The 26,849-nt window shown below is 39.9% G+C and overlaps 2 protein-coding genes across 3 annotated transcripts in view; one reads left to right on the top strand and one right to left on the bottom strand.

Annotated features, from left to right (window-relative positions):
• Nucleotides 1-829: 829 nt before the first annotated feature.
• sycp2 (synaptonemal complex protein 2) lies at nucleotides 830-24,406 on the top strand. Its single transcript, XM_029254403.1, has 45 exons — nucleotides 830-849; nucleotides 1,006-1,035; nucleotides 1,734-1,874; nucleotides 1,992-2,120; nucleotides 2,259-2,363; nucleotides 2,950-2,974; nucleotides 3,071-3,156; nucleotides 3,290-3,384; nucleotides 3,635-3,669; nucleotides 3,749-3,891; nucleotides 3,989-4,041; nucleotides 4,138-4,183; nucleotides 4,300-4,401; nucleotides 4,698-4,758; nucleotides 4,919-5,067; nucleotides 5,311-5,382; nucleotides 5,542-5,700; nucleotides 5,806-5,911; nucleotides 6,171-6,310; nucleotides 6,450-6,533; nucleotides 6,687-6,753; nucleotides 7,031-7,088; nucleotides 7,249-7,382; nucleotides 7,659-7,966; nucleotides 9,805-9,929; nucleotides 10,037-10,073; nucleotides 11,067-11,140; nucleotides 11,460-11,505; nucleotides 11,580-11,617; nucleotides 12,819-12,879; nucleotides 13,044-13,230; nucleotides 13,382-13,446; nucleotides 14,082-14,228; nucleotides 14,422-14,596; nucleotides 15,152-15,393; nucleotides 15,503-15,625; nucleotides 16,009-16,069; nucleotides 16,163-16,333; nucleotides 20,378-20,544; nucleotides 20,622-20,716; nucleotides 20,788-20,887; nucleotides 21,992-22,050; nucleotides 22,819-22,897; nucleotides 23,637-23,693; nucleotides 24,174-24,406. The coding sequence occupies exons 2-45, from the start codon at nucleotides 1,012-1,014 to the stop codon at nucleotides 24,240-24,242; spliced, it is 4,500 nt and encodes a 1,499-aa protein (XP_029110236.1). The 5' UTR covers nucleotides 830-849; nucleotides 1,006-1,011; the 3' UTR covers nucleotides 24,243-24,406.
• Nucleotides 24,407-25,431: 1,025 nt separating this feature from the next.
• The window catches only part of LOC108925520 (phosphatase and actin regulator 3-like), a 30,912-nt gene continuing 29,494 nt past the window's right edge, over nucleotides 25,432-26,849 (bottom strand). For both annotated transcript variants that reach the window (XM_018737529.2, XM_029247130.1), the window contains exons 11-13: nucleotides 26,446-26,586; nucleotides 26,248-26,324; nucleotides 25,432-25,923 (exon numbers count right to left, since the gene is read on the bottom strand). In XM_018737529.2, the coding sequence (XP_018593045.2) occupies nucleotides 25,908-25,923; nucleotides 26,248-26,324; nucleotides 26,446-26,586 (234 nt within the window). In that variant the 3' untranslated portion in view covers nucleotides 25,432-25,907. The remainder of the gene's footprint in view (nucleotides 25,924-26,247; nucleotides 26,325-26,445; nucleotides 26,587-26,849) is intronic.

Raw genomic sequence — 26,849 nt, 5'->3', positions numbered from 1 at the left:
TATTTGTAAACATTTTAAACATTCCAACTGTCTCAAACTTTTAATTTGTCTTGTCTAATTGTAAGAACCCCTCTGGCCCCCATGTTATGATCGGGGTTAAATGCATGTCAGCATTGGGACAGAAGAGTCGGAACAACAAGTTTAGCTATTGTTGTAACTAGGCCAAAAATCTCTCAAACCCTAGAAAAACACGGGTGTCGGAAATCCTCCATACATGGTTCCCCACAACGCTTTTTCACAAACTATTAACAAAAACACCGGCAGCGTCACGGCCACCATTTGTTGGGACTTTTTTCCACTCATCATCATGCCTTAGCTAAGTGATGTAAATCATATTATAAGATCATGGGCTGCTGAATTACATAGGAATGGCTTGCCTGCGTCAAGTCAGGTTAGGATTTATGATGCCAGGGCGCAAGTTATTTGTGTAGGATTCCTTGTTAATGAATAATAAGCCCCCTGAGTGAAACACAGTAGCTATCAAGCTAACGTGCTAACAATTTTCTGGCATCTCCCGGGACCGTGGCAGTGCACGCGCGCCGCTTTTCCCGCGTTTCGGCTCTCGTGACGGAACGAAGCGAGAAACGGCCGTTAAAGACAAACGAGAGAGAGAGAAAGTTTTATAGTAACTACAGCATACATTCGTCATATTTGTACCATTCCGTAACTTAGCTGTTGTTTTCGGCAACATTAACAACAACAATTCGCAAAAATAAATTCACAAAAACGTACTAATTTCTGCTGTGAACGATCCGACGCGGTCGTCAAAACTGAGAGGAAATTCTGACTGAAAACGGAGTACAGTTTTCTCTTCACGTAGTAATAGGCGATAATAATAATAATAATTAGGTATAAACCGACATCACGTTATTTGCATTAAACTTAAAACAGATTCATTTATTTTTATTATTTGTGACACGTCCTGCCTTGCTGTTTTGCTTATGTACTTATAATATTATATTTTTGCTGTTCTGGTCCGACCGACATCGTCATCGTTCATTCCAGGATAGAATGTCGCTTCGCCCAGAACTGCAGGTAAATAAAATATATTCAGTTATTACTAAATACTGGGAATGTGCTTTTTGTTTTTTTAAAAACTTTACCTGCCCAAGAAGATAGCGGTATATGAGGACGAACAACTACTAGTTTATTCGTTTTGCTGATGCACGGCATAGGTCAATTCCAACTCCAGACCAAGACAGATTGATTTTTCATGTGGTGTGGTTTAAGTAGTAGTTGGATAGATTAGATTTTTTTTTGTGTGTGTAGAATACAGTTGTATTACATTTATTCACGTAGCAGATGCTTTTCTCCAAAAGCAACTTAAAATGGGTACTATGTAGTGTTACTAGCCCACACATCTTATTCACTGCAGTGACTTACACTGCTAGATACACTACTCACAATGGTTCACTCACCCATACATCAGTGAAACACACTCTTGTGTCACTCACACACTATGGGGGAACCTGAACAGCCTGTCTTTGGGAGGAAACCAGAGCACCCAGCAGAAACCCACACACACACACACAGGGAAAACATGCAAACTCCACACAGACTGAACGGGGGTAGAACCTGCATTCTCTCGCACCACGCAGGCACTGGGAGACAGTAGCGCTACTCACTGTGCCACCATACCAACCTCATCTTAGTATTTATCTTAAACTAAAGACATTATTGAGGTTCGGGTGTTGTTACTTCAGTGTAAGTTTGACTGTGTTTTCTGTCCCCAGTTGGAGAGGTTGGTGGATGAAGCTGTGAAGCACAACAGTCATGAGGCACTGGAGGTCTTTTTGCAAGATGAGCACAATGAGGGGATCAGTCCAAAGTGTTCCAAACAATTCATCAACAAGCTGGATAACCTGATCAACAGGGTAGGAGTAGCAGTATTTCCCCAACCATCAGGAACAAGTCGGCGAGAAGTAGAACATGCGTTATCACAGATGTTTGACTGAACTGGAAGACTCATATTTTTCTGTCTTTCTCCTTAGGAACTCATTAAAGGAAACATAAAGCACGTCTCTCTTGCTCTTACCTGTCTGCACATGTTTGGAAGGACTTTGATTACTCAAAGTGGGCAGGGGTTGGCTTGGTTCATAGAACAAGGTCTTATTAAAAAGATGAGTAATTTTATGTATTTGGGAGATGATCAACTTGAATACATTGCAGCACTTGTGCGTTAAAATGTAGTGGTTTACTGAATCTCCAAAGTGTTGTGGTTTGAGGACTAACTAGCACTGAATATTTGTTGTGTGCACATGGTGGTGTGGTTTGAGAAAACACAGAAGATTTGGGTGGAAGCTGGGATGCACAGGAGCAAGGAGTTGCTTAATCTAGCTGAGGACTTCATGGAGGCTTTACTGGTAACTAAAAGCACACTCACAATATTAATTACACTTTACTGTGGTCCATATGACAAGAAGTTCTGTTTTTGGTTATCACTGATGGCTGGTAGGATAGTGGTTAGAACGGCTGCCTTTGGTTGTATGTTTGTGTCTCACTTCCATTTTGTAATACCATTGAGCAAGGTACTTACCTCGAATTGCTCCAGTAAAGCTACCCAGCTGTGTAAATGGGTAAATAATTGTAAGTAACAACATTGTAAGTTGCTTTGGAGAAAAGCATCAGCTAAATGAAGTAATGTAGTGTGACTAGTGATTGAAGAAATAAGTTTATACATGACAGAAATTATGTCTTCTGATCTACACATTCAGATGAGTTACAGCCTAATTGTTTTACATGTTAGAGTATAGGAACACAGTGTATATATAACAGCATGTTTTAAAATAACCCTGGGAATAAATTATGAATTATGCCATATTTACTGTTTTCCTAATTTTTGTATATTAGTGTACCGGCCATCCATCCATTCCTCCACCATAGTTCATCTGCACTTGCTATTATATGGTAAGCCTGGCATTTATCTATATTTTGTTTTTTTTCTCATAGGTTGTTCATGAAAGTAGCAAACAAGGTATGTATTTCTTAGTATGCAAACCATAATTTGGAGTAGGGACATATAGTGTGATTGCTGTTGCACATGTATTGAAGAGATATTTAATTTATTCAGGGAATTATGAAGTCACAAACTCCTTTTTGCATCACCTGTGTCAGCTTGTTGCAGAAGGTCAAATCCACATTCTGATCCAGAAAGAGGTCAGGAAATCTTTGGACAAAATTAGATATGCGGTTCAATTCCCTATGGTTGTCTCTGCATAATGCATACAGTGTCTAAAACAAAGTGGAATTTGATAACAAGCAGTCTTGTGTTGCACTTTCCTGGTGACAGGTGATTCGGAAACTGAATGTTATTCTAGGTAAAATCTCACCAGAATTAAAAAAAGAGACTGAGATCTTGTCATCAGCGGAGATTTCTGTTTTCATGTAAGTGAGACAAAACTGTCAGGCAATTCTATTAATATTGTAACTCTAAGGAAAAGCATTAACATTTTTAAAGATGTTTTTTCTTGTAAAAGTCCCATGAGTTCTTTAACTAAGGGCTAATGTTTGTGGTAATAATGATAGAGAACCTGTTTTTTCCATCAGGGGTATATGTGTTTTGTAAATGACTGAGAAATTCAGCTTTTTATTGCTTACATATATTGTAGTTAATTTGTTACATATTTCTCTGCAGGAAGAAATTTGCCAGCAGAATCCTAGAATGTGGAGGTATTTTTTATTGAGTATCCAAGGGTGTTTCCACAGAGGTTAGAATATTGTTGGCTCAGTTGTCTTAAATTCTTGATAGATTATGATCTTCAGATTGCCTTGGTGGAAGCCCTCTGCAGGATGACTATGCGTGAACAAAGACTGAAGTTGGCCCCCTGCTGGTTCGCCATGGATTTTATCAGTACTGCCTTCAGTGAGATCAAGGATTCAGAGTTTGAAACTGTAAGGGGTGCTGTGTCAGAAAAACTTCAGCCAGAAGTTAATAGTAAGATTGAAATTTCATTTGCGTTAGTTTTAAATTTTTCTTTTTTCTTTCCAGGATTGCCGAAAGTTTCTAAACCTTGTCAATGGCATCCAAGGAGACAGGAGGAGGTATCGGTCGTCTGTTCTCTGTAACTTTTGTGTCATACTCTGTGCAGGTTTGTCAGGTTTACTTGTTGTTTGTGAAAATCTACTTTCCTTCCTTAGAGTGTTCTCCTACCCCTGTGTGGAAGTGTTTCTGGACAAACACGAGGTGAGTTACAGATGCTACACTGGCTTTTTTGGTAGTTTTACTGTGATCCCTCTCCTCTTTTGGTGAAAAAGATTAACAGTAATCTTTGAATTTCTTTATGCTCTCTGTATTTGTAGTTGCTGATGCCAGTAGATGAGAAACTGGAAGAGTTCTGGATAGACTTTAATATGGGTAGTCGCAGTATATCCTTCTACTGCTCTGTAGCCGATGAGGCAGAGGTACATGTTCTAATATGTGAAAGCTTGGTTTGATTGTTTGTGAAACTTAATTTTAACAAATCAACATCTTTTTGAAGCATTGATTATCTAAAAATAAACCAATTTTCTCTGCATGGCATTTATTTTTTTTTTTATTGTCTTCTAGATCTTAAGTCATTTTGTAATAACATGTACAGCCTTTGAGAACATCAAGTGTTGGTTTAAAAAGATGTAAATAATGTCTTACATAATGTGTATGTAAGTAATAAGTAGAAAATTTAAGCAGTACGTTTAAAATTCAGCTTGAATCTTGTTAGGAAGGCCAGTGGGACACTGTCTTCATCCTTGAAGATGAGGTCCACAGCTATGCAGTGAAAGGTAGCAAACAACATGCTAGTGCTATGACCTTTCTGTATGATTAAAACCATGCTAAGATTAGCATTGATTACGACCAGGGTTAGGGACCTGACTGCAGAAGCCTGATTAGATGTGCAAATACAGTGTGTGAGCCTTCATTTGGTGTCCTTGTGTTGTCCAGAGGTGGGCAACAGGAAGGTGCTGAATCTGGTGCTGGCTGAACCACTTCACTTGAGCAGGATCAAAGGCACTGAAGTCTTCATCCATTTCAGCTTTTCTCTTGACATCCTGCAAGCTCTTACCAATGTATATGGTACTGCACAACGCAAAGTATGTCCGGGTCTGGGTTGTTACTGTTTCTTAATGAATTCCACTGAGCTCTGACACTCCATGTACTCTGCTCACTCTTAGCCAGATATAGCTAGGTAGTTTTCTGTCCTCTTATGGATTGCAATTTGACTTTTGATGCCTGCTCATGATTTCAGTGCCAGTGTTTAGTAACTCATAAACAGTACCTTCTCTTTCATGAGTAGAGATTGAAAAGGTGGTGTTACACTTATGTCTTGTTAAAAGTTTGTAGCCAAGAGAAGAAACTCAGTGGTCAAGACCACTGTGCAGGTCATCATGGATGAGGCCTCTTCTCAGGTGAGGGACTGTATTCTCTTATTCACTCTGACACAAGATTCACTGAGCCCTGACCAGTCTCTAATCCAAAATACACTGCAGTGAGTTCTAACTAAACAAAGTATATTGCTGTCTTCTGGATGTTTTCAGCTGTGTTTGTAACAGTGAAATTGTGAACAGGCTTTTGTTCCTGAAAGCCAAGTTTCATCAGCACCAAGTGTCGATAAAGGTCCTTCTGGGTCAAGGAAGATTAGCCCCAAACAAACCTCACATTTAGGATCTCGAGAAGGAATAATCTGCAACCCTCCAGGTCATGGGACTTTGCTGCATAAGTTGCAGGTGCGCTGCCTCCCTCTGCAACGATGATGAGGTGAGGGATCTTTGTATAATTGAGTAGCTGAAAATATAAATACCTGATATGTATTTCTCCAACTTCTTCTGTAGGTAACCACCCCAGCCAAGAGGAAAGTGTCTGAGTCAAACACCTTTGTCTCCAGCAGCAGTGGCCGTAGGGTGGGTATGAGCCCTATTAGCAGCGTGCCACCAGCCTGTGAGTCCCTGTTTACCCTTCTGTCTAGTAATGAACAATGGATTGTCGGTTCTTTCTTAACTTATTTCACTCTTCCACCTTCCCTGAAAAGTCACTCTCATTTCAGTCATGTCTTTCACATTACTAAGAATTAAAACATTTGCATAATACACGTAACACTAAAATGTTTCGTCTTCATTTATTCTGTAGATGAAGCATGATATATACTTGAGTTCATCTGTGACAAGCATTTACTGTATGTCTTCATTGTTTTTTCCAGCAACTCAAACATCAAGAGCTAAGGTAAAACCGACTCTTGACATGGTCAAGTCTTCTGAGAGGAAGAAAGGATATGATATCAGAGATCTGATGATTGCCAAAACCTCTCTTAGCATTTCTCCCGTCAGGACACAGTGTCCGGTGAGAAGTGAACAGGCCGGACTTTGTGATACGTAATGTTTTCATCAATGAAAATGCAGTACCGTAAATGTGAGAATAGTGATGTCACATATGAGCTAGTGGAATAATGTAAGAGGCATGTTTTCTTTCTTCTTTTCAGGATAGCACAGTTAGAGCCTTTCCAGAGAACAAACTCATCAGGCAGGAATCTAGATCTGTAGCTGCAGCTAAGAGTTTCCATGCGGTATGACTGACTGGGGCTGTGTCTACATATCAGTCTGTACAATATTGTCCTAATTCTGATTGTCTATTCCTGATGGCTTTTATCTCTTTTAGTGGCGGGTGTGAATATGTTGTAATTCTCTTTCACTCTTCTATTCCTCTGTTTCTTTTATAGCATACCTCTGTAAACAGAATGTTGGAGATGGCACAGATTGAACAGGATTGTGTAGAGCAAGTTTTAGGTTAAGTTGTGTATTTATAGTTTCATTTTTTCTGCAGTTCTCCAAATATCTGCTTACACTATTCGATCTATTGATTTGATAAATAATAGTATTTGGTGCTAATTTGTACATGGATATGAAGGTTGATTTTGTTTTTGAGAAATAATACTTTGAAATTTAATTGAAATAACATTTCTTTGAATGATTTAATGGTTGACTTATTTGCTTTTTGCATTTTGTGCTGCAAAACAAGTCAGTTTGTTTCAAATTTATTTATTCACACCAACTTACTCTGTAGGTGAGAACACAAACATGGTCCCAGACACCCAGGTTCATGACAGAACAGCGAGACCAGTGTGAGTTTTGGGAAACTGGTGTTTTGTGTTTTTGAGATTTTAGATGGTGACATCACACATTGTGAGTGATGGCCCAGTAAGACAGACTTTCCTGTATACTTCTTCTTTGGGTTGTATGGCACTACTTGCAAATAATCACTGGCTTTTATGTGTCTACCAGACAACCTGTCCAAAGGACTTCTGAACCCAACTGGAGGAGGGTCTCTGTGTCCAAATCCCAGATTTCTGGGCAAAGACATTTTTCCAATGGATTGGCTACCCAGTCTACTTCTCTTCCCCAGACAGTTTTAAATGGTACATCCATTCCTTGTCAACAGAATGCAAGTTCTCCTGAAATGAAGGGGATGTAATGTATGTAGAAATTAGCATTTCCAGTTGAGTGGAGACAGAAGCCATGCTGAGGCATTTGGCTGTTGATTGGAATACCACAAACTGTGTAGCTACTACATCAGTTTTCTTAATTGGATTATAGTGTGAGAAAATAGCCAGTTTTTTTTTTTATTATTTTTTTTATTTTTAAAGGTTCATATAAACAACTTATCCCAACTAAGGATGTGCTGTGTGTTCCAGAAGATGCCAGCTGTCAACAGCTCCACACACAGCTCACCCAGCGTCTGGAAGAGTTACTGTGTGACAGGGAGCAGGAAATTCAATCAGTGAAAAAGCAGGTTTCAAACAAGCAGAAGGGGAATGGAGGGCGAACAAGGAAGGCACCAAGAGTCAAGGGGACAGCGCAACAGCAAGGAGAAGATATGCCCTACAAACCCCTAAAGCCAACTGTAGCGAAGAATGGCACCACAGCACCAAATGTGGAGGAGGGGGACCGCAACAGAGGGTTACCTATAAAGGCTAACAGTACAGAAAATGGCAAGGCGAAGGTAATTTGCTGAGAATCAGTCTGAGGTTATGATGACAAAGATGTCTGTACTAATGTAGTGTTTCTTAACCATTCAGTTGAAACCCAAAAGTAGGTCACAACCCAAACTTCCTTTATGATATTATAATTTAAATATATATACACACACATTGCAGATACTATTTAATTACTCTTTTAAAATGTGATCATGCAGCCAATAGAGTAAGCTTGAGGAATATCTGTTATCCAGGCTCACCTCTCCATCTGCCCTTAAAGCATTGCTGAAAGTGGGGTGGATAATAAAAGGGTAGATAGTGGGAGCCCATTTCCTATTATTCCTTGTTTGAAAAATTATACTTGATTCCCAGCTCATTTTGAGAATCCCAACTAACTTTGACAAGTGTATGCTGTGAAGTGCCTATATAGCTCTGAAAATGATTTAAAACACTTCAAATAATAACAAAGAATCATTTTAAAATATAATAGTGCATTATATATACAGTGAGGGGTGCGGTGGCGCAGTGGGTTGGGCCACAGTCCTGCTCTCCGGTGGGTCTGGGGTTTGAGTCCCGCTTGGGGTGCCTTGCGATGGACTGGCGTCCCGTCCTGGGTGTGTCCCCTCCCCCTCTGGCCTTACGCCCTGTGTTGCCGGGTAGGCTCTGGTTCCCCGCGACCCTGTATGGGACAAGCGGTTCTGAAAATGTGTGTGTGTGTATATATACAGTGTTCATTTAAGTTGCTCAGAAATGTTGTAACAACCTTCTTGGACCATGCTGTCGGCAGGGTTACTGAATGATGCTTCGGGGAGACAGCAGTGTCAGAAGACGAGCTTTACTGTGACTTGGCATTGTTAGACAGAAGCACTCAGAGTGCTCACACACCCAGCTGAAAGCTCTCAAACAGAACAACATGGGAGTCATTAATCCCCCTTAACTCCCAACAATGGTTATCAGCTGGTTACATCCATAGCAGTGCTTTGTTTTGGGAGAACTGCCAGTCTTATTAGTGCTGTTACAGTATATTTTGTAGCATTTTTTTGTCAGTTTGAGAAAGAAAATATAAAAACCGTTGTCTCTAGTGGGGCAGCTGCTAGTGTGGTGGTTTCAGCTGTTGCCTTTTGATTCAAAGGTTGCAGGTTTGATCCCCACCTCCGGTTGTAGTACCCTTGAGCAAGGTACTTTCCCTAAATCGCTCCAGTAAAATTACCCAGCTGTATAAATGAGAAAATATTTGTAAGCTTGTAATAATTGTAACCTCAACATTTTAAGTTGCTTTGCAGAAAAGCTTCAGCTAAATGAATAAATGTCTCAGAGCCAAATTTAAATTTTTTTCAGGGATGCTTTGACAGAAGGGGCATTAGAGCGAGCAGGATCGGGGTCGATAGCAAAGAAGAGTCTTAATTTTCAAGAGACGTTACAGCAAAAGACCATATACTGGGAGGGCAAATAGCAGGATAAGCCTGTACTTACAAAAATGTGTTTCTGAAGTGTCTCATGCTAACCAAGCACACCAAGCAAATGAAGATAACTAAAAACCAAGTTAACAACTTAAATAACTACGGACATTTGGTGAAATTCATTATCATAAATATAAATGAATGTTTTATCTGGCTCACTTCATGAATCAGTGTACCATTTTTCAACATGCTCATTTGTTCATTGGAAGTAAGTTAAAATCTGTGGTCTCTAATTTCTTTGAAAATATGTATTTAAGCTCTATAATCACATTATACCACTGATAAGCTCCAAAGGATGCCTCTGTAAACTTGAATGCCTTAATTTTTTAAACACTTTTTTAACAAATGTAATAAATTCACCCACCACATATACACATTTTTCTGTCTTGTCCATAATGTTATAGAAGTCTGAAGCAGCAGCGTTCACAGGCAGGATGATGTCGTTCATTTCCAACCAGTACAAAACTGCGCCTCTTGGTGTCACTGATCCAGGCTTTATGCGCCGTTGGACTGCAGCATCAGGGAACAGGTAAAGCATAAGGTCACACTGGATCAATTTGAGATCATTGCTTGTTCCTTCCGTTGGAAAGCATGTCAATGTCTTCTTGCGTAATGGAATTTGTTTTACTTTTGCAGATCTTATCTGGAGAAACGTTGCTCTTTGACTTCTGTGGTCAGTACTGTCACTGCTGTGATAAATTACACTGTATTTAATATATTTGCTCTGAATGTCCTTCTTTTATCTAAAAGTAGTAAGGCGAGAATTATAGTTTGCCAAAAAATTGTAGTAGATATATACACACACATATACAATCATGTATACGTTTTCAGCAAGTAACTAATGCAATGATTAATCTGTATGGCATTCTTTAGATTTTTCTCAGTATTGCTTAAATTTCAGCAATTATAAATTAAATATATTTTAAGGGTGTAAATGCTCTTCTCAGTATGTGGACCAGTTGAAATTTAGTTTTGCATAGCTGAAAATACATACTGAACGATTTTCTATTTGACTTTGTTCAGCATGATTTGGTTTGTGAAATTTATTCAGTCAATGGCAAAATCTATGAACATTAAGTGGAACAAAACTCATCCTGTGCTGCGTGGTCCATCAGGACGAGTTCTGAAAACCAGTGTTCTTTGTGGATGATGGTGTTCTGTTTAAAAAAAAAAAAAAAAAAAACTCAGTTTTTTATCTTTGATTTAGTCTTCAGCTGTTGAAAAGTACCATATATTCCTGGTCAATCCTTTTTACCAACTTTGCATTAGGCAATATTATTTCATTAGAATATTCAAAATTGGGCTCCGGTTCCCCGTGACCCCGTATGGGACAAGCGGTTCTGAAAATGTATTCAGAATTATATTTCAAGTACTGTTTCAATATGAATTGGAAAAGCTGGGTTTTATTAAAGAGATAAACAAGATTTAAAAAAAAAAAACTGCAATATGAACATTATATGAGTGTGTGTGTATTGTATATAAATGCATTATTGTGTTCATACTGAGCAGCACGGTGGTGCAACAAACATCGCTGCTCCCTCTTAGTGCCTCAGTGATGTGAAGGAATGTGTTTGATTTTGCTGCGCAGCCTGTGTGGATTTTTACATGGTCTTCCCATTTCTGCATGGGATTACCTTATGTTTTCTGATCTTGTGGTCTTTTCAAGGATAAAGGAGTAGTCAGACACTCAAGATTGTTGGAGTCATCCAATCAGTTGGATACACCTGCAAGTCCACCTGAGTATGGATGCTGTAACTTAATTGTGTGTTTTTAAATAACGTTTCAAGGAAGTTAGCTAAGAATGATTGTGTAAATAGGGTTTTTGCCAGTTTCTGTCGGACTGGGCATGTATTACAGCTCCAGTTTTAGATTACCTGTCTGGGGAGGAGTGACATGAAATGGGTGTACATACCTTTGGCTAGTTATATTATGAAAGACTGTACTTGGGAGGCCAGAGGGAAAATCTGGAAGGTAAATTCTCACTCTACCCCACCAACGTCTGCCATGTTGTAGTCATCTGAGGGACAGAAAGTTGCTAAAATACTTCTTGCTAAAATAGGGCTGATGTCTACAGTTTCCACGTGGAGACATTGGAGGGAGACAGAGTAAGTTAATCTAAGTTACAGTTATACACTGTCACGCTCAAAATAGTACATTACAGTCTCTTTCTTTACCACAGGGCATGAAGTCCTCTGAGCGCTCTATTATTAACAGCAGGTAATGCACAATGAAGCATTTTTAACTGGTTTTCCCCAAAATCTTCATTTTGCCTAACATTAGAAAGCTGTGATAAGGATAAAATTTTGTTTTTAGCACATGTTTTAGTCCCAAGGGGCTTGCTGGTTAATACACACAAGTACAGTAAGGACACTGTACACCTTAACCAGGTATAAATTATTGCGAGAAAATACTACTACTGACTATTAATTGGTTTAAAGTTAGTATCTGTACTAGAACACTCTCTTTGCAGTGACTATTAGAGAAATCATTGTAATTTTTTTAAAAAGTAGCTTGTTCTGTTACTCATTGTAGTATTGTGATTGATGTGGATTAAAAGTGGTAATGAAATCTTAATGTAACTGTATTCTGTTTGTTTACACCAAACAATACCTATGTTTCTTTTAAATAAGTTTTCATGAAATTATTTTACAGTAATACCTCACCCTACATCATTTTGTGTTGTGGATTTCGACTTTACATCGGTTTTTTGTTGAATATATATGGAAAAAATACAATTCGTCTTCAGTCGGCTGACGCGACTTTACGTCGGTCAGCCGAAAATAGAAAAAATTGTTAACCTAAAAATCACAAAAAAGAGTAAAATCAAATAAAAATAAATGTTAAAATATATAAAATAATATATTGTAATCTATAAAATCAATTAAAAGCTTTAAAAAAAAGTTTTGTTTACCTGCCATTTTTTGGATTTTTTTTTTTTGTTTGTTTTTTCTTTACTTTAGCATTACTTTAAGTGTATACATTTAAGGGGAATGCTTATTAGGGATTTATAGGTGGTCTAAATCGATTTTTTTTTTTTGGGCATTTCGTTTTCCGTCGTTTTTCGACTTAAGTCGCGCCCTTTGGAACCAATTAATGATGTAGGGCGAGGTATTACTGTATATGCAGATTCAAATATGAAAAACCTAAAATTTTACCTAATTTTAACCTAAAATTTCCTCCAGCTGTATAAATGGGTAAATAATTTTAAGTATCTTAACACTAAGTCACTTTGGATTATAACGTCAACTAAATTAAGTAATCTAAGTATAATGTAAATGTTGAAGTATTTGTTAAACAGGAATGTCATCTTTACAATTTTTTTTTTTTTTTACTTGTATGGATACAAACCTAGGGTGAATAATATTTAAATATGGCTAAGGCTGAGTGGAACATAATCTGGATAATCCCCCCCCCCCAGTTCTGTCCTGGACTCCACAAGTTTTTCCAGAACCACGAAGAAAGTCGCAAGACCTGTGAAGGTATTAATATGGAATGCTATACATACAACGTTAGACAATAGACAAAGGTTTTTTTGTTCTTAACGGGTTCTTTTTATTTCCATCGTGTGTAATATATCTCTGATTATGACTATTTAGTATTGTACAGTATGTATATTTCCTTGAAAGTGATAAATATGTGATTGTTACATCATCTTTTTCACCTTCAGGCCTCTAACCAATATGTAAAGAAGCACCTGTTCAGTGACACAGAAACAGAAAACAAAACAGACATCAGTTGGATCAGGGAATCCAGTCGGAAAACAAAGCAAAAAGTTGTTGACTACAGCAGAGAGCATCCCCAAAAACTGACATCAGCCTTCAATACCTCCTGTATGCTCATTGTGCCCCCATCCCCACTACAGTGCCCATTAATTTTTTTGGTGGGGGGATCCATTGCTGATGTAGAAATAACTTGTTGCCATACATCAGCATAAAGGCATTTCATTTAAAATCCTTTACATATTACTTTTTTCTGTTTTAGATAAATCCCCTAACTTGCCCTCACCTTCACCAATCACACTAGAGAAGCAGACTAAACCAAAGAAGGTACAGAATGTATTGTGCTGTTTCTTATTTTAATTTGTATCATCGAGGTGATCAAGTTGCCTTCATTTTTTTTGTGTTTGTTTATGAAGCTGAAAGAAAACAATTTTGCAGATATGTGATTTGACAAGTTTTTCAAGTTTCATTTTGGATTTTGTAAAATATGTTGGTGGACAGCCTGGTAGTGCAATGGATAGCATTGCTACTTCACAGTGCCTGGGCTGTTTGGCCATAGGGTCAAATTCCATTCAGTCTGTATGGAGTTCGCATGTGTTACCTCTGGGTGCTCTGGTTTTCTTCCATATTTTAAGGGCATGCAGTTCAGGTGAATTGGTAAATTCCCTGTAGTGTATGGATGTGTGTATGTGTGACTACTCTGTGGTGGACTGGCATCCTGCCTAGGCCCCCCTCAGTGTTTCTGAAGTGGGCTCTCGATCACCCTAACCAGGACAAATGATTAGTGAAAGTGAGTGATGTTCGTGCATACTTTACCTCTGCATCACTTGTAGAGTTCACTGTAGTTGTTTAGTTAAGCAAAAAAACAATAATGAACCCATTCGATACTATTCAGTCTGTAGTGAGAGTATACATGGTGATATTTTGTGCTTCTGAGCGAGTAGCTGCAATTAATTTTACAGAAGAGGCAGAGGAAGCACAATCTGATGGTAGAGAAGACATCCCCGGTGGTCAGCAGGGCATCAAGATGGCCCCAGAGAACAAGTGCCATGTTCAAGAGCTACAAAGAGCCATCTGAATCCGACAGCATCTCCCAGTCTGAAACTGAGGTGCCAGTATGTCTATAGCACCAAATCTTCCACCTGAGCTACATCTGTCCCAACCAGACTATGCACTGTTCTCTTTCACATAGCTGTCCGCAGCAGTTACTGAATCTTTGAACTGTTGACACAACCACAGAACCTAATCACTTGAGCCAACTTTTGGATCATGATCTGTAGAGGATTGTGTTTGTAATTCCAGCAGAAGGCAAAGTTGGCCACTGGGAAGACCGAGAAAGATGTGAAGACTGCTCAGAAGACAAATGGGAGGAAGAAACCTGCTGCCGCAAAGCTCCAAGCCAGAAGGCAGAAAGAGACCGAGAAAACTTGTTTGACTTCCTTCACTCCCTCACCTCCCCACACTGAAAGAATGAGAAGTAAGGCTCACTACATGACCCCTCCTAAAAGGTAGTTTTATTCAGAGTTATACAAACTACTTCAGTATTCAGTTGAGTCATTGGTGAGTGAACCTTATTAATCTTCTAAATTGCGTAATAGAATTTCAGTCATGCACGATCCCAAGCCCTAACCCTTGTGTGGAAAGGATTTGGTATATTATTAGTTTTCTTCGGGCTCCAACAGTGCCCAAGAGAACATTTAAATTTACAAACAGTTGAAGAACTTACAGAAAGCTATTTGCAATAAAATGTTCAGATAAAAACTTTATTTGCAACATGAGTACATTCTAAACTTAAAAATAATTTGTGTAGGAAGTTTTTTTTTTTTTTTTTTTAAAAATGTTTTTGCATTTTTACAAATGTGTTGCATCATCCAGTAGATGGTGCTTCTGCCTCTTTTTTGCTTTAATGTTGAGTAGAGAAGCTCAGAGTGCGAGATATGCTATCTCAGGTCCTGAGACTCTGTGTCCTGAGGAGTGAGATGAAAAAACACCAGATGCAGTGAAGTCCAGAGGACAGCTGTTTGTGTTGCAGGTGGAGAGAAGCCTGTGGCATTACCAAGATCGTCAATCAGCCCCATTCGCTCTCTTTCCTCGTCTCCTGATTGTATCTTGTCTCCACCCCTGGAATTCTCCAAACAACACAAGGAGGGCAAGGCCTCCTCCTACAGGGCCAGTTTATTCAGTTCCAGTGGAAAGAGCTCACTTCTTCACACTCATTCTCCTGTGAGCCCAAAGCCTGTCACCCCCTTGCTGCCACGGAGCCGATCCTTCCAGGTCAGTGGGCGTGGAGCCCCTTTCTTGCATCTTTACTCTGCACCTTTTGGTCAACATGCAGCAGAAGTGCATTTGCTGGATTAATTTCTGACCCTCAACCCAACTGCAGCTAAAATCAAAGCTCACAACCCCGGTAATGAGCCCTTCACAGCCCCTCCTCTCCTCCATGGTTCCAGAGAGGTCTGTAGGAGAAAACCCAATGGATTGCCAAATCATGGATGAGCAACTGCAGGTATCAGGGAACAGCAAGGGCTTGCATGCATCTTTCCATGAAAACTCACCAGTCTCCATGGTAACACAAAGTTCGGGCATATTGGGGGTTGGCCTGCAGCCTTGCCATATGCGTTGCCATAATAGAGGTCCATGACTGAGTTGTATCTTTCACTGTGGTGCGGAGTCTTCCTCAAGCAAGCCTAATTTTTTTATGTACTCTTAAGTTTTCTAGCTTTAAACCAGTTGAATCTAAAACATTGATATATTTGAAATGTAAATGAACTTTTTACAATTTCATTGTTTTTTTTGGTCCGGTTTGTTAGACATTTACATGATGACTGTACAAAACTATTGAGACTGGGTGGAAGAGTACTTCTGAAAAATGCTTGTCTATTTGTGTAGAAGACACCTCATTACTCTAGGCGGAAAGTGGAGGCTGTGTACCTGAAGATGCACCCCTCTGGTAAGGAGCTTAGCTTGTTCAGCAAAGGGCTTGGTTCCTTCTTGGCTGCACTAACATGTCCATACCTCATTTTATCCACTGTCTGCCCTGCAGGGCCATGCTCTACTCTCAAACGCTGTGCTAAACCCATCAATTCTAGCACTTCTGAGGAAGAGGACTTGGAAAAAAAAGAGCAATGCAGTGGTAGGGAGACAAAGCAGAGGGGTTTGCTTAAACCCAGGAAGCTGTTCAAGCCCAGAAGAAACCACTCACACTTGGATAAAGGTATGAACTGTGTTACTATTGCTAAACTGGCAAATGTCACACAGTATTTTGTGCCTATTCTTTCATTTCAAAGAAAGGAGTATGAGAAACAGTCAGAAATGGTACTGTATTCGCAAGGATTTATTCAGGTTGTGTTTGAGAATATTAAGTATGCACTCAGCCCTCATATAATGTGGTCCCATGCAACACAAAACCTGTGGCAGATTTTAAAAAACAATTCAATCCTCGAATAATGCAGTTGCTTCCAGGGTACCTTGCATAGTTGTACAAGCTTGTGATAAAGAGCCTGGTTCACCAGATAAAAGGACACTGACTCAAGTTTTTTAGGTTCAGTAGTCTTTTTTTTTTTTTTTTCTGGGAACTAGGCTGGACAAGGTGTCAGAGAGAGGGGTATCTGAATAGTCTTGGTATCTTCTCCTTCTCTGTCTCTCACCCCAGGACAATTCCCTTCTCACTGTAAAACAAGGGCTTAAATAGTGGAGTCACGATTACTGTGTGTTACGCTGGTATGGTTACCAGCATTGTAAGCAAGTTTAGGTATGGTATTGCAAATTTGTTACACGCCACAGTGTGCTTTTCATGTATTCTGTACAGGTGGTCCTCGATCTACAATGGGGTTCCATTCTGATGGCCCCGTTGTAAGTTGACTTTGTTGTAAGTCCAAAATCGCATTATATGAACAGTACAGTATTGTATATTCATTCTGCAGTCTTATTTTCACTTTCATTTCTAAGTCTATTGTCTTTCACTTTGTCATTTCAGTACCACAACAATATTCACTTTTTTGTTTGCTAGCCATTTTAAATAAAAGGTAACTTGAGAAGAAAATAGTTTTGTAAACAAAACGCAGTTGCTGCTAGACACCCAAACACTGACTGAAGCCCAAACCACAAATATGGCTGCCTTGACGCCTCATAGCAAGCCATTGTTAGTATACAGCAGATGATGGGTCACCGTTAGCTATTACCACCAAGTGTCTTGAAAGTAATATAAACTTAATGGGATAGCTTTTGTAAGTCCAAGTGGTCATAAGTCACTAATGGCATAACTTGAGGAGTACTGGTATGTTTGCTCTGGGTAAAGTGTAAGTGTGGGTGCTCTGTCTTCTAGTGAGCCACACAGTTGAACGAGGGGGGGGAAAATGTGGATACTAAAAATTTTTTTTTTTTTTTTTTTTTTTTTTTTTTTTTTTTTTAAACCAGTTGTTTGCAGAGAAATCAAGTCACTTTGTGGACAATAAGTGTTGCACAGTCTCTTGTTGTCTCTGTTAATTGTTTGGTCCATTAGCTGGTGATCATGCACTGTGTCCTGTTAATGAGGTTGCTTGTCAGCCAAGGTTAAATTTGGTTCTAAAATCCAGTTGTTTTTCCACCTCTTGTACCTCCTCCCAGCCTCCACCTTGTTCCACATGAAATGAACTCCTCCCAGGGAGGAAGAGGAAAACAGGAATCAAAATGGCAGAAAGGATCTAGTACTAGTTCAGAACAGTTTCTGTGGGGTGCAGAGGGAAAACACGACTTACACAGACCTAGAGGAAGGTACCAGTGAATTAGTCGGGATTTTGTAGGGAATGGAGTATAGTTTATTTCATTTAAAATGTAAAATGTGAGTGATCCTGTTGCTGGGAGCACCATCTACATTATATAAAGCACATTGCTTTGTTGCTGATTACCTACAGCGGTGATAAATAGGCAGACTTTGGCATGGTGTTTGTGTGGGTGTTCACACAAAAGGTTATGAAACAAAACTCTTTGGTTAAGAAAAACTGTCTTAAAGGGATCCATCACCAAATACATGGGTAGCTTGGCACTATAAGATTAAGCTGAAAGCAAACATCTGACCTTGTTTTTCTCCTAATTTTATAATGCCTTTAATGACTAGAACCATTTGAGCTATATAAGATTATATTACTGTCTTGAGCAATAACTTGTTGGAGCTGACATACTATTGCTAAGAGTACAGAATTATGTCTAAGGTCTTTTTTTATTGGTCCAGTTTCCTTGTTTTTATACCACAAAAGGAACCACATTCAGAATGTTTTTTGCATGGCTTTTGATTAGCCAGTTTGCCAGTGGTCTGCAGAGCTCAGGCTCAACCAAAATAAGCTTGTTTCTTAACTTACGAATGCAATAAGGACCGAGCATGAGTTTCTGACTCAGAATTGTTTGTAAGTCCACCCTCTATATCACAATCAATAATAGCTTAATAATATGGCATAATCCAATTTATTCACTGGTTAGATTCTATTAAACATATTCAGCGAAGGGTAATTGAGAATTCACTATATGACATATGGGTGTGTCCTCTCCCCTTCCATCCTTGCGCCCTGTGTTGCAGGGTTAGCTCTGGCTCACCACGACCCTGCTTGGGGCAAGCAGTTCCAGACGGGGGGGGTGGGTGTGTGTGTGTGTGTGTGTGTGTGTGTGTGTGTGTGTGTGTGTGTGTGTACACACATATGGCATCATTCTGTTTTTGTCAACGGCTCATACAATACACAGTCTTAGTGTTCCTCTGTTCTGCAAACATGGGGCATGAGGCAGAATACAATGTGTACTGGTTGTCTCTTATCTTTTTATTAACATGAATGAATTAAACTTTATTGATCCCACAGAGAAATTGTTTTGTGGTAGCAGCATTTAATATTTAACATACATACAGACATATGTTGAAAATACAGTGATAAAATACACACACACACACACACACACACACACACACACACACACTGGCTGAAGCTGCTTGTCCCAAGCGAGGTAATGGCAAGCCGGAGCCTAACCCGACAACACAGGGCGTAAGGCTGGAGGGGGATGGGACACACCCAGGATGGAAAGTCAGCGCATCACAGTGTACCCCAAGCGGGACTCGAACCCCAGACCACCTGGCCAAGCCTGCCGCACCCCCTCCGGTAAAAAGTAATATAAGGCATTATTTAGGTAAATGAATGAGTTGGGTAAATCGTGTATTTACACAAGAGAGTACAGAGTGGACTGTGGTGGTAGAAAGTCTATTGAGATAGCACAAAGCAGGGACATAGTGCTTCTGCAAATCAGGCACCCCAAGCAGAATGAAAAAATGGGAGAACGAATTAGTGTTTCACCTTAAATTTAAACCACTTGTCTCAAACTACAGAAAACTGGTCACAAATAATTCTCCATTGCATTACATAAACATGTTTCTTGGTATCTGGTTAGTTTAAGTTTGCAGTCAAAATAGCATAATAGAAATGCACCTCTATTTATTTGCTAGATAGTTTTTGGATATAGCAATAATACATTTAAAATTGCGCTGTCTGTAATCACTTTGTCAGTTGTCCTCCCCCCTTCCTTCTCCCTCCACAGTTTGAGTTTTGATTCTATCTGACCATGTTTTGCTAATGATGGAAAGTGTAACAGCAGGATATTTTGTAAAATAGTCTTATGAATTAAATGCAGTTAGAAACATTTCCAAGTTAATTTATTTTTCTATTTGAAAATTTATAAGTTGGATGTTTGTAGCATGAGGTACAAGTGTAGTTCTTTGTGCCACATTAAAGTGATATTTGCCAACAAATTTATATCCATGGACATTGAATTAATACAATAGCTGGCCTGTTGCACAGAGCCTAATGAACCTAACAAGTGCTTGTGTGGCTATTTGACTAGAAATGGAACTTAACCACAGTATAGCGGATAACCAGGGTATGGCACCATCAGACTATGGTGGTACAGAGACTTCCACGATGCTGTGCAGTACCTAAGGTGGTTCAGTCATCAAACTGTCAGGCTGGCAGACATTTTTTTGTATTACAAGACTTGTTCATAACACCTAAGCTGGTTATTAATGTTTTATTTGTTATGCTGCAGAAAGGATTAGTCATGGTTATTGTTCCATTGGCACATTTTTTCGTCATGCTGCCATCATCATCAGCAAATCTTGTTGCAGTCTACAATAGAGGAATAGATCCATTTAAGGGCAGAATAGCACTGAGGAAACTGTGTGAAAAGACTGACAGGAGTCTTGTTGCATGTGGTGCTGATGATAGAACAGTGTGACTTTGTTCCCCAGCATGTGAGACAGAGGAGCAGTCCGTAATCTCATCCCAAATGGTATCCAGCTGCTGGGAGGCTAGCGTTGAGGGTGAGATGGACTTGGGCCTGCAGGAATTGAGCACTCCAGCAAACTTGGGATCTGTGTGCAATCAGTTCAGTTCTGAGTTGCAGAGAAAGTTACAGGTATGCTAATAAAGATTATGGAAAACCAACATCTTAAAGAATTGGGAAAATTCAAATATTTTTTTATTTGCAAATAGGTTCGCTCAAGACGGATGGACCGCTATGGCAAACAGTCACTGAAGACCGTTCAGCAGCATCTGTCCTTGATAAGCAAGCAGATGCTGCAGTACAGGTGAGCCATCATCAGAGACATAGTAAACAATGCATGGATTCATAATTATAATAAGCTAATTTCATCCGCAGAACTCAGCAACTGGAGAAGGTCAAGAGAGCTCTTTTGGAGGAAATCAAGGACTTGGAGCAAGATGACTCCTCCCTGAAGAACATGGAAGACGAGCTCACTGTATGTCACTTTGGATGTTTTTGATTTCACTATGTACAGCAGCACTCGAACAGAAACACAGGGCTGTTAAAGAAAATTCATACTGAAATATGCACACACGCAGTGTGGCAAGAGCACAAATTCAGAGTTTCCAACTACGATTTATATTTTATGAATTTATATCACACTCTTAAACAGAGCAACCCAGTATATGTGGTGGAATATAACTAGTATACAATTAGAACAATTTGCTAAAAAAACTGTACAGCAGAGGAACAAAATTAAGGAATATTAACCAAGTAAGTATATTAGTCCAGTAACAGTGTTGCAGCATGAATGTGTGCAGGGGACTTAGAACAAAAAAACAATTAGTTGTGTATGAATATAGTAGGGGGGTGCAGTGGCGCAGTGGGTTGGACCGGGTCCTCCTCTCCGGTGGGTCTGGGGTTCGAGTCCCGCTTGGGGTGCCTTGCGGCGGACTGGCGTCCCGTCCTGGGTGTGTCCCCTCCCCCTCTGGCCTTACGCCCTGTGTTACCGGGTAGGCTCCGGTTCCCCGCAACCCCGTATGGGACAAGCGGTTCTGAAAATGTGTGTGTGTGTGTGTGTGTGTGTGTGTGTGAATATAGTATACAACACTAACCAATGTGCTACCTTTAGTAACTAGAGTTGGACTGCTCCACCCAAGCACATTGGTAAATTTCACTGCCACTTTATGCATTCTCATTCTCTCGTTCTGACTGTCAAGTGGCATTATTGTTACTACTGTTACCATTATTTATTGCTATTGCTGTTGCACTACTCACTCTCATTGTCATTGTTTTGTTTGTGCAATATTTCTGTTGTCTTTGTCCATAGCCAGTGGAGAAGGATTCAGGAAGATTTTCATGATACATGTACATGGTACTTGTATCTGTGACAATAAACTTGAAACTTGAATATTTTCCTACCAGAAAAAAAAGTATTTCAGCTAAGGAATAATTCAGTCACTTCAATAAATCTTAACATAAAGAGCACAAATGTACTCTTACAGACTTAAATATACTCACAGAAATACAGAACTAGGTTTCATGCTTGTTTTTGTTGACTACAACTGGTAACATGGTAAAATGAGTGTTCTTTCACTAGGCCTACTGGAACAAACAGTGCCAAGCTTTCCATTCCATTAATGAAAAAGGGACTCACAGGTAAGACAAGGTCTTTATTTGGGGCTTTCTGCTTGGGGCAACATAGGATTGTCAAAGCCTGTAGGTCCTGTGCATTTGTCTTAGCACCCAGGTCTGATATACTGTCTACTGGCGTGCACATGTTTATGTGTACACTTGAGTTGAACAAAGGTTTATGTCAGTACAAAATGGTAAATGCATCTGGCTTTCTTGTGTGTTTGTTGGAACTCACACTGGATTCTAGATGTCTGTCTGCTTCAGATTGCATTTTCCTGTTAGGGTATCCACAATGGCACAATACTAAGTTACCGTGCCCTTAATGTTTGATGTTTGTAATTTCATAGCAGAGTCAGAATGTTCACATTGCTACTCTAATGTTTGCATTAGTACACTCAATAAGGCTAATCAATAATGAGGTCATTACTGTGGAGATTAGAGTGTACAATACTGGTGATGAGTTGGGTGTTAAAAATATAAAAAGATGATAATGTTCACACTTAATATCTTGCTTGCCTTTCTTGAAGAACTGGGTTTTAAAGAAATCATGTTCACACTTACAGAAGATAAGGGACGTTTTTCTTTTTTTTTTTAAAAAAAAAAAAAAAAAAAAGCAAAACATACTGATTGATTTGTCCTCATATAGCTTTATGCACTGACCTTTTGCTTAAAGTCCAAATGGGGGAACTTTCCATAGTTGTCCTGTACGAACCAGTTATTAGGTGCCCTTCTTTCTCTTTCTGTCCTGACTTGCTTTTTGTTATCCTTTTTTAATTTACTGTTTTGTGCCAGGCTGCAGCACCTGAGAAGCATATATTCAACAGATGTATCTTACAGCATTGAGTTTGAAGAGCAGATTTTCAAGTCTGGGGTGAGTTGAAACCAGTTTCATCCCATCACAGCTATAGTGTGTTGCCTTCCAACCCTTGGTTCTAGCTCACAACTCCTGATCCCTGCACACCTCTAGCCACACCTATCTGTACCTTGTAATACTTGGAGTATTGGTTGCTAGTTGGTGTTCAGGAAGGGAATGCTAGGAGGTTGAAGGGGCATCTCTTGCCTGACAGTATGTGCGAAAAATAACTAAAAAATATTTTACCTTAATGCAAATTTATATTGTTGTGGAACTATGCAGTAGGTGTTTGTTGCTACTGTTTTGCCAGCCCATGTTGTTTTGGTTTTCAGTTTACCCATGTAGGAAATCAATACATATTCTGTTACATAAAAGGTGGTATGGTGAAGTCATGGCCTTGACAAGGACAGTTCTTGCTATCCTTTGCATTTCATAACTAATTTAGCCAATTGAAAGTAGTACTTAAATATGCCTGAAGGAATAGAAAAGCTTAGATAATATATCTGCATCTGTGGTCTCTTCAGTTCCCATGAGACTTCATTATGCTCACCTGCTCCTATCTAGTGTACCAAACATTGCTCTAGTCCCTTCTCACTGACCCCAGAACTTTGCACCATTTACTAGTTGACCAGATGTGACCACAGTGTTACTGTGTTATTCTATTCATATACTGACAATTTGTGTACTTGGAAGTGGAGGCCTATTCTGGGAAGCGGAACTCAGTCATCCATTGTAACTGTTCACTTGTCTTTTTCAGATGTGTGTAATGAGAAAGGACATGAAGTCCATTCAAGATAGGCTTTTCAGGGACATGGTGAGTAAAAATGGCAGAATGAGGGGAGCTCCAGTGTGGTGAGACCCGTGCCTCTTAATCATTTTGACATCAACTTAACAGTATATTCAGAATGATCAAGATTTTAAGTGGCAGTAATGTTTACAGAGCGATTACCCAATTTACAAATTGCTATTGATAAGCTCAGGGGGTGTGGTGGTGCAGCGGGCTTGGCCAGGTCGTGCTCTCTGGTGGGTCTGGGGTTCGAGTCCTGCTTGGGGTGCCCTGTGACGGACTGGCGTCCTGTCCTGGGTGTGTCCCCTCCAGCCGTGCGCCCTGTGGTGCCGGGTTAGGTTCCAGCTCGCCGTGACCCTGCACGGGACAAGCGGCTTCAGCCAGTGTGTGTGTGTGTGTATTGATAAGCTTCATTTTAGCATTGGTTATTTTTGGTAATGACACTAGATATCCTTGTCTGTTTCATTCACTCGTGTGAATTTGTGCATTGGTGTCTGCTCTCCCTAGCATGAGGAGGAACTGCTGAGCGTACGCAAGGGGCTTCAAGCCTTGTTCCTGCCTGACAGGGGACTGTGACTCTGGAAGGGATAATAGTTTTTGGCTAATCCTCTTCGTTTTCAGATATAAATGAATTTTTCTACTTCCAGAATTTTAGATTTTTCAGTTAACAACTTGCTGTAGAAGCAACTTGATAAAATTGCTAGTGTTCAGTGTTAGTCTTCAGAAGTATAATGACTCTAACAGGAACCACACGTTATTCAATTAACTGTTTTGTTGTATAATATTTAAGGTTTGCTTTTTTGCACGTGTGTTTGAGTTTTTTGATTTATGGAACTCTAAATCAGTATCTGTGGCATGTTGTTATTTCCTGTGTTTGAACATGCGCATTAATAAAAGCATTTTTTGTAGAAAACAGTCTCCAGGACTTTGCTGCCTGGTGGATCACATGCAGCCCTAAGAATATGCAGATATACATCACCTTTGTGTTTAAAGCTGCACACAGAGATGGGTCCCATCTGTGTGATACACGCCCCCCCAAGCCAAGCCAAGCCCTCATACTGTCATATCCGCTCCATAGGGTTCCACAGGTGTGCCAGGCTTGGTTTTTCCACCAACGTCACATACAGGACAGTAGAGACCTAAACCCTGCACTGCTGCTTTTGCCTCCTGCTAGCCTAGTTTATTTGTGGTTTCGTGTACTTACATAATCATTCTTCTTGTTTATTTAAATAATGATGTTACATCATTTTTATAAGAGAAATATAAATGATGTAGATGACTGATAATGCTTTCACCATTTAAGAAGGATTTTTTTCACAAAAGGTTTAGACAGAAGTGGCCACAGCATGGAAAATAGAAAGCATTAATATTTTTTCCTTTTTTATCAGGGAAGTTTGAAAGGTGATGTACAAGAGATGTAAATTTGTTACTTTGGTTACATAGCTAAAGGTATAGCAATATGTTGCCTAATGACATACTATGAAATGACATTTTATTTTTTTATAGTCAACTGGTTTTGAGCAGTTAAGTCGATTGTGATTTTGCACTCTGAATAGTTTCTTACAATATATGTTTGAATATGTTTACTCTAGCTAGTTTAATATTGTGTTTCTCCAGAGCACTTATTAATGACAAAACTAATGATTTTTTCTGTTACTCAGCCTTTTCATCCTCAAATGATCTCATAATTCACCTTGAGAAACTGAATCTTTAGCAAGGTCCAGTATTCCCCAAAAGAACACCGAACAAGAGAATAGCACAAAAACATCCTGGTTTTATTATTTTCTTTAAAAAATTGAAAAGCTGTATTTTCTGACAAATGGAGCAAAGAATTTATCTGTGTGACAATGTAGACAGTTCTCTCAAGTTTTGGCAGATCATATGAAATAGGCTCAAGACTGTTGAGCACATGACCCTGGAGTATTTTTTTCAAGGAAAAGTTAAAGCTGGTGACATGCACAGCTTTCCCCAAGAACAGATGTACCGCTCATTGGCAGGTGCACTCAGTCCAGGGCCTCTGTTCCACTGCCCTTATGTACCTTACGTACATCTCTGAGAGGGGGGTGTTAAACATCTCCCGCAGGTAGCATCTTTTGTAGAAATGTAGCCCCCGACTACCAATCACCATGCCCAAGAATCATGGCCACCCAGAGACTGGGCCAAGGCACTGGAAGGATCCTCTCAAGATAGTCAGTCCCCTAATGGATGGGGTTCACCAGTTCTTCATGGAAGAAACCCTCGCTACGGCCTGTGGAATCTGAAAGCAGGAAGGGAGGAAAAGCGTTGAGACCCGGCCGCTTTTCTATAGCGCGCTGTTAAATCAAAACACTTAATCAACGGGCTATTTATAGCATAGCACAGCACAGCACAGATCTGCCCTCACATTACAAATAGAAATGAAGACCTGCGTAAGAAGGACACTTGGTGCATTAGGAGCCACATTTGTCAAATGTGTCACTATTTGCAGTTCTCTGCTGATTTCAGCTCTCCTCAGTTTGGCTCACGCAGCCTATCTTTAGCATATGGAACGTGCAGGTTTCTAACAGCATGTCTAGGCCAGCGATATCACACAGGCACTGACCTTGTCAAGTGTTTGCTGGATGCGTGCACCTCCATCTCGTTGCTTTTAAACTCATTCAGCTCTTTGCGTATCGCAGCCTGTGGAGTCCAGAGAATGACAACCATTGAGCCATTTCAAAGCTGTCTGAGTCCAGCGGGGGAATCGCTAAGAGTTTTGAGAAGGGAGCTGCAGTACTTGCGCAGAACTGAGCTGGCATACCTTGTCAGCTGCAGACAGTCTGGTCCAGGGCTTGTCTGCACGCCGGTCATAGTCCTGAGCTTTGGCCACCTCCACGTAGTCACTGAAGCGGATCAGGATCTTTCTGTCTCGTAGCTCGTCTACTGTGGGCCGCTGGTTCAGCTGAAAAACAATGGTTAAGGGACAGATGAGTTGTTTAAACCTAGATCTGTGATACAACAATAAGACATGAATGCCACAGTATTCAAGGCACTTAAAACAGCGAGTCCCAGTCGATCCCCTTGCTGCTGATCTCTGACACACAGGTCTGTGGTTTAGCCCAGGGAAGAAAACGGGTCGGCAGGGACAAGGGAAGTTCATTGGAAATACATCAACCGAAGGCAAGGCTTGTGTACGTTATCTTTGTCTCTGACTTTGTTGATGAT

This window comes from Scleropages formosus, chromosome 1 (assembly GCF_900964775.1).
Source record: "Scleropages formosus chromosome 1, fSclFor1.1, whole genome shotgun sequence".
In the NCBI taxonomy this organism is placed as follows: Eukaryota; Metazoa; Chordata; class Actinopteri; order Osteoglossiformes; family Osteoglossidae; genus Scleropages; species Scleropages formosus.
The sequence above is the reverse complement of the archived record's forward strand: the minus strand, read 5'-3'. Positions and strand labels throughout refer to the sequence as shown.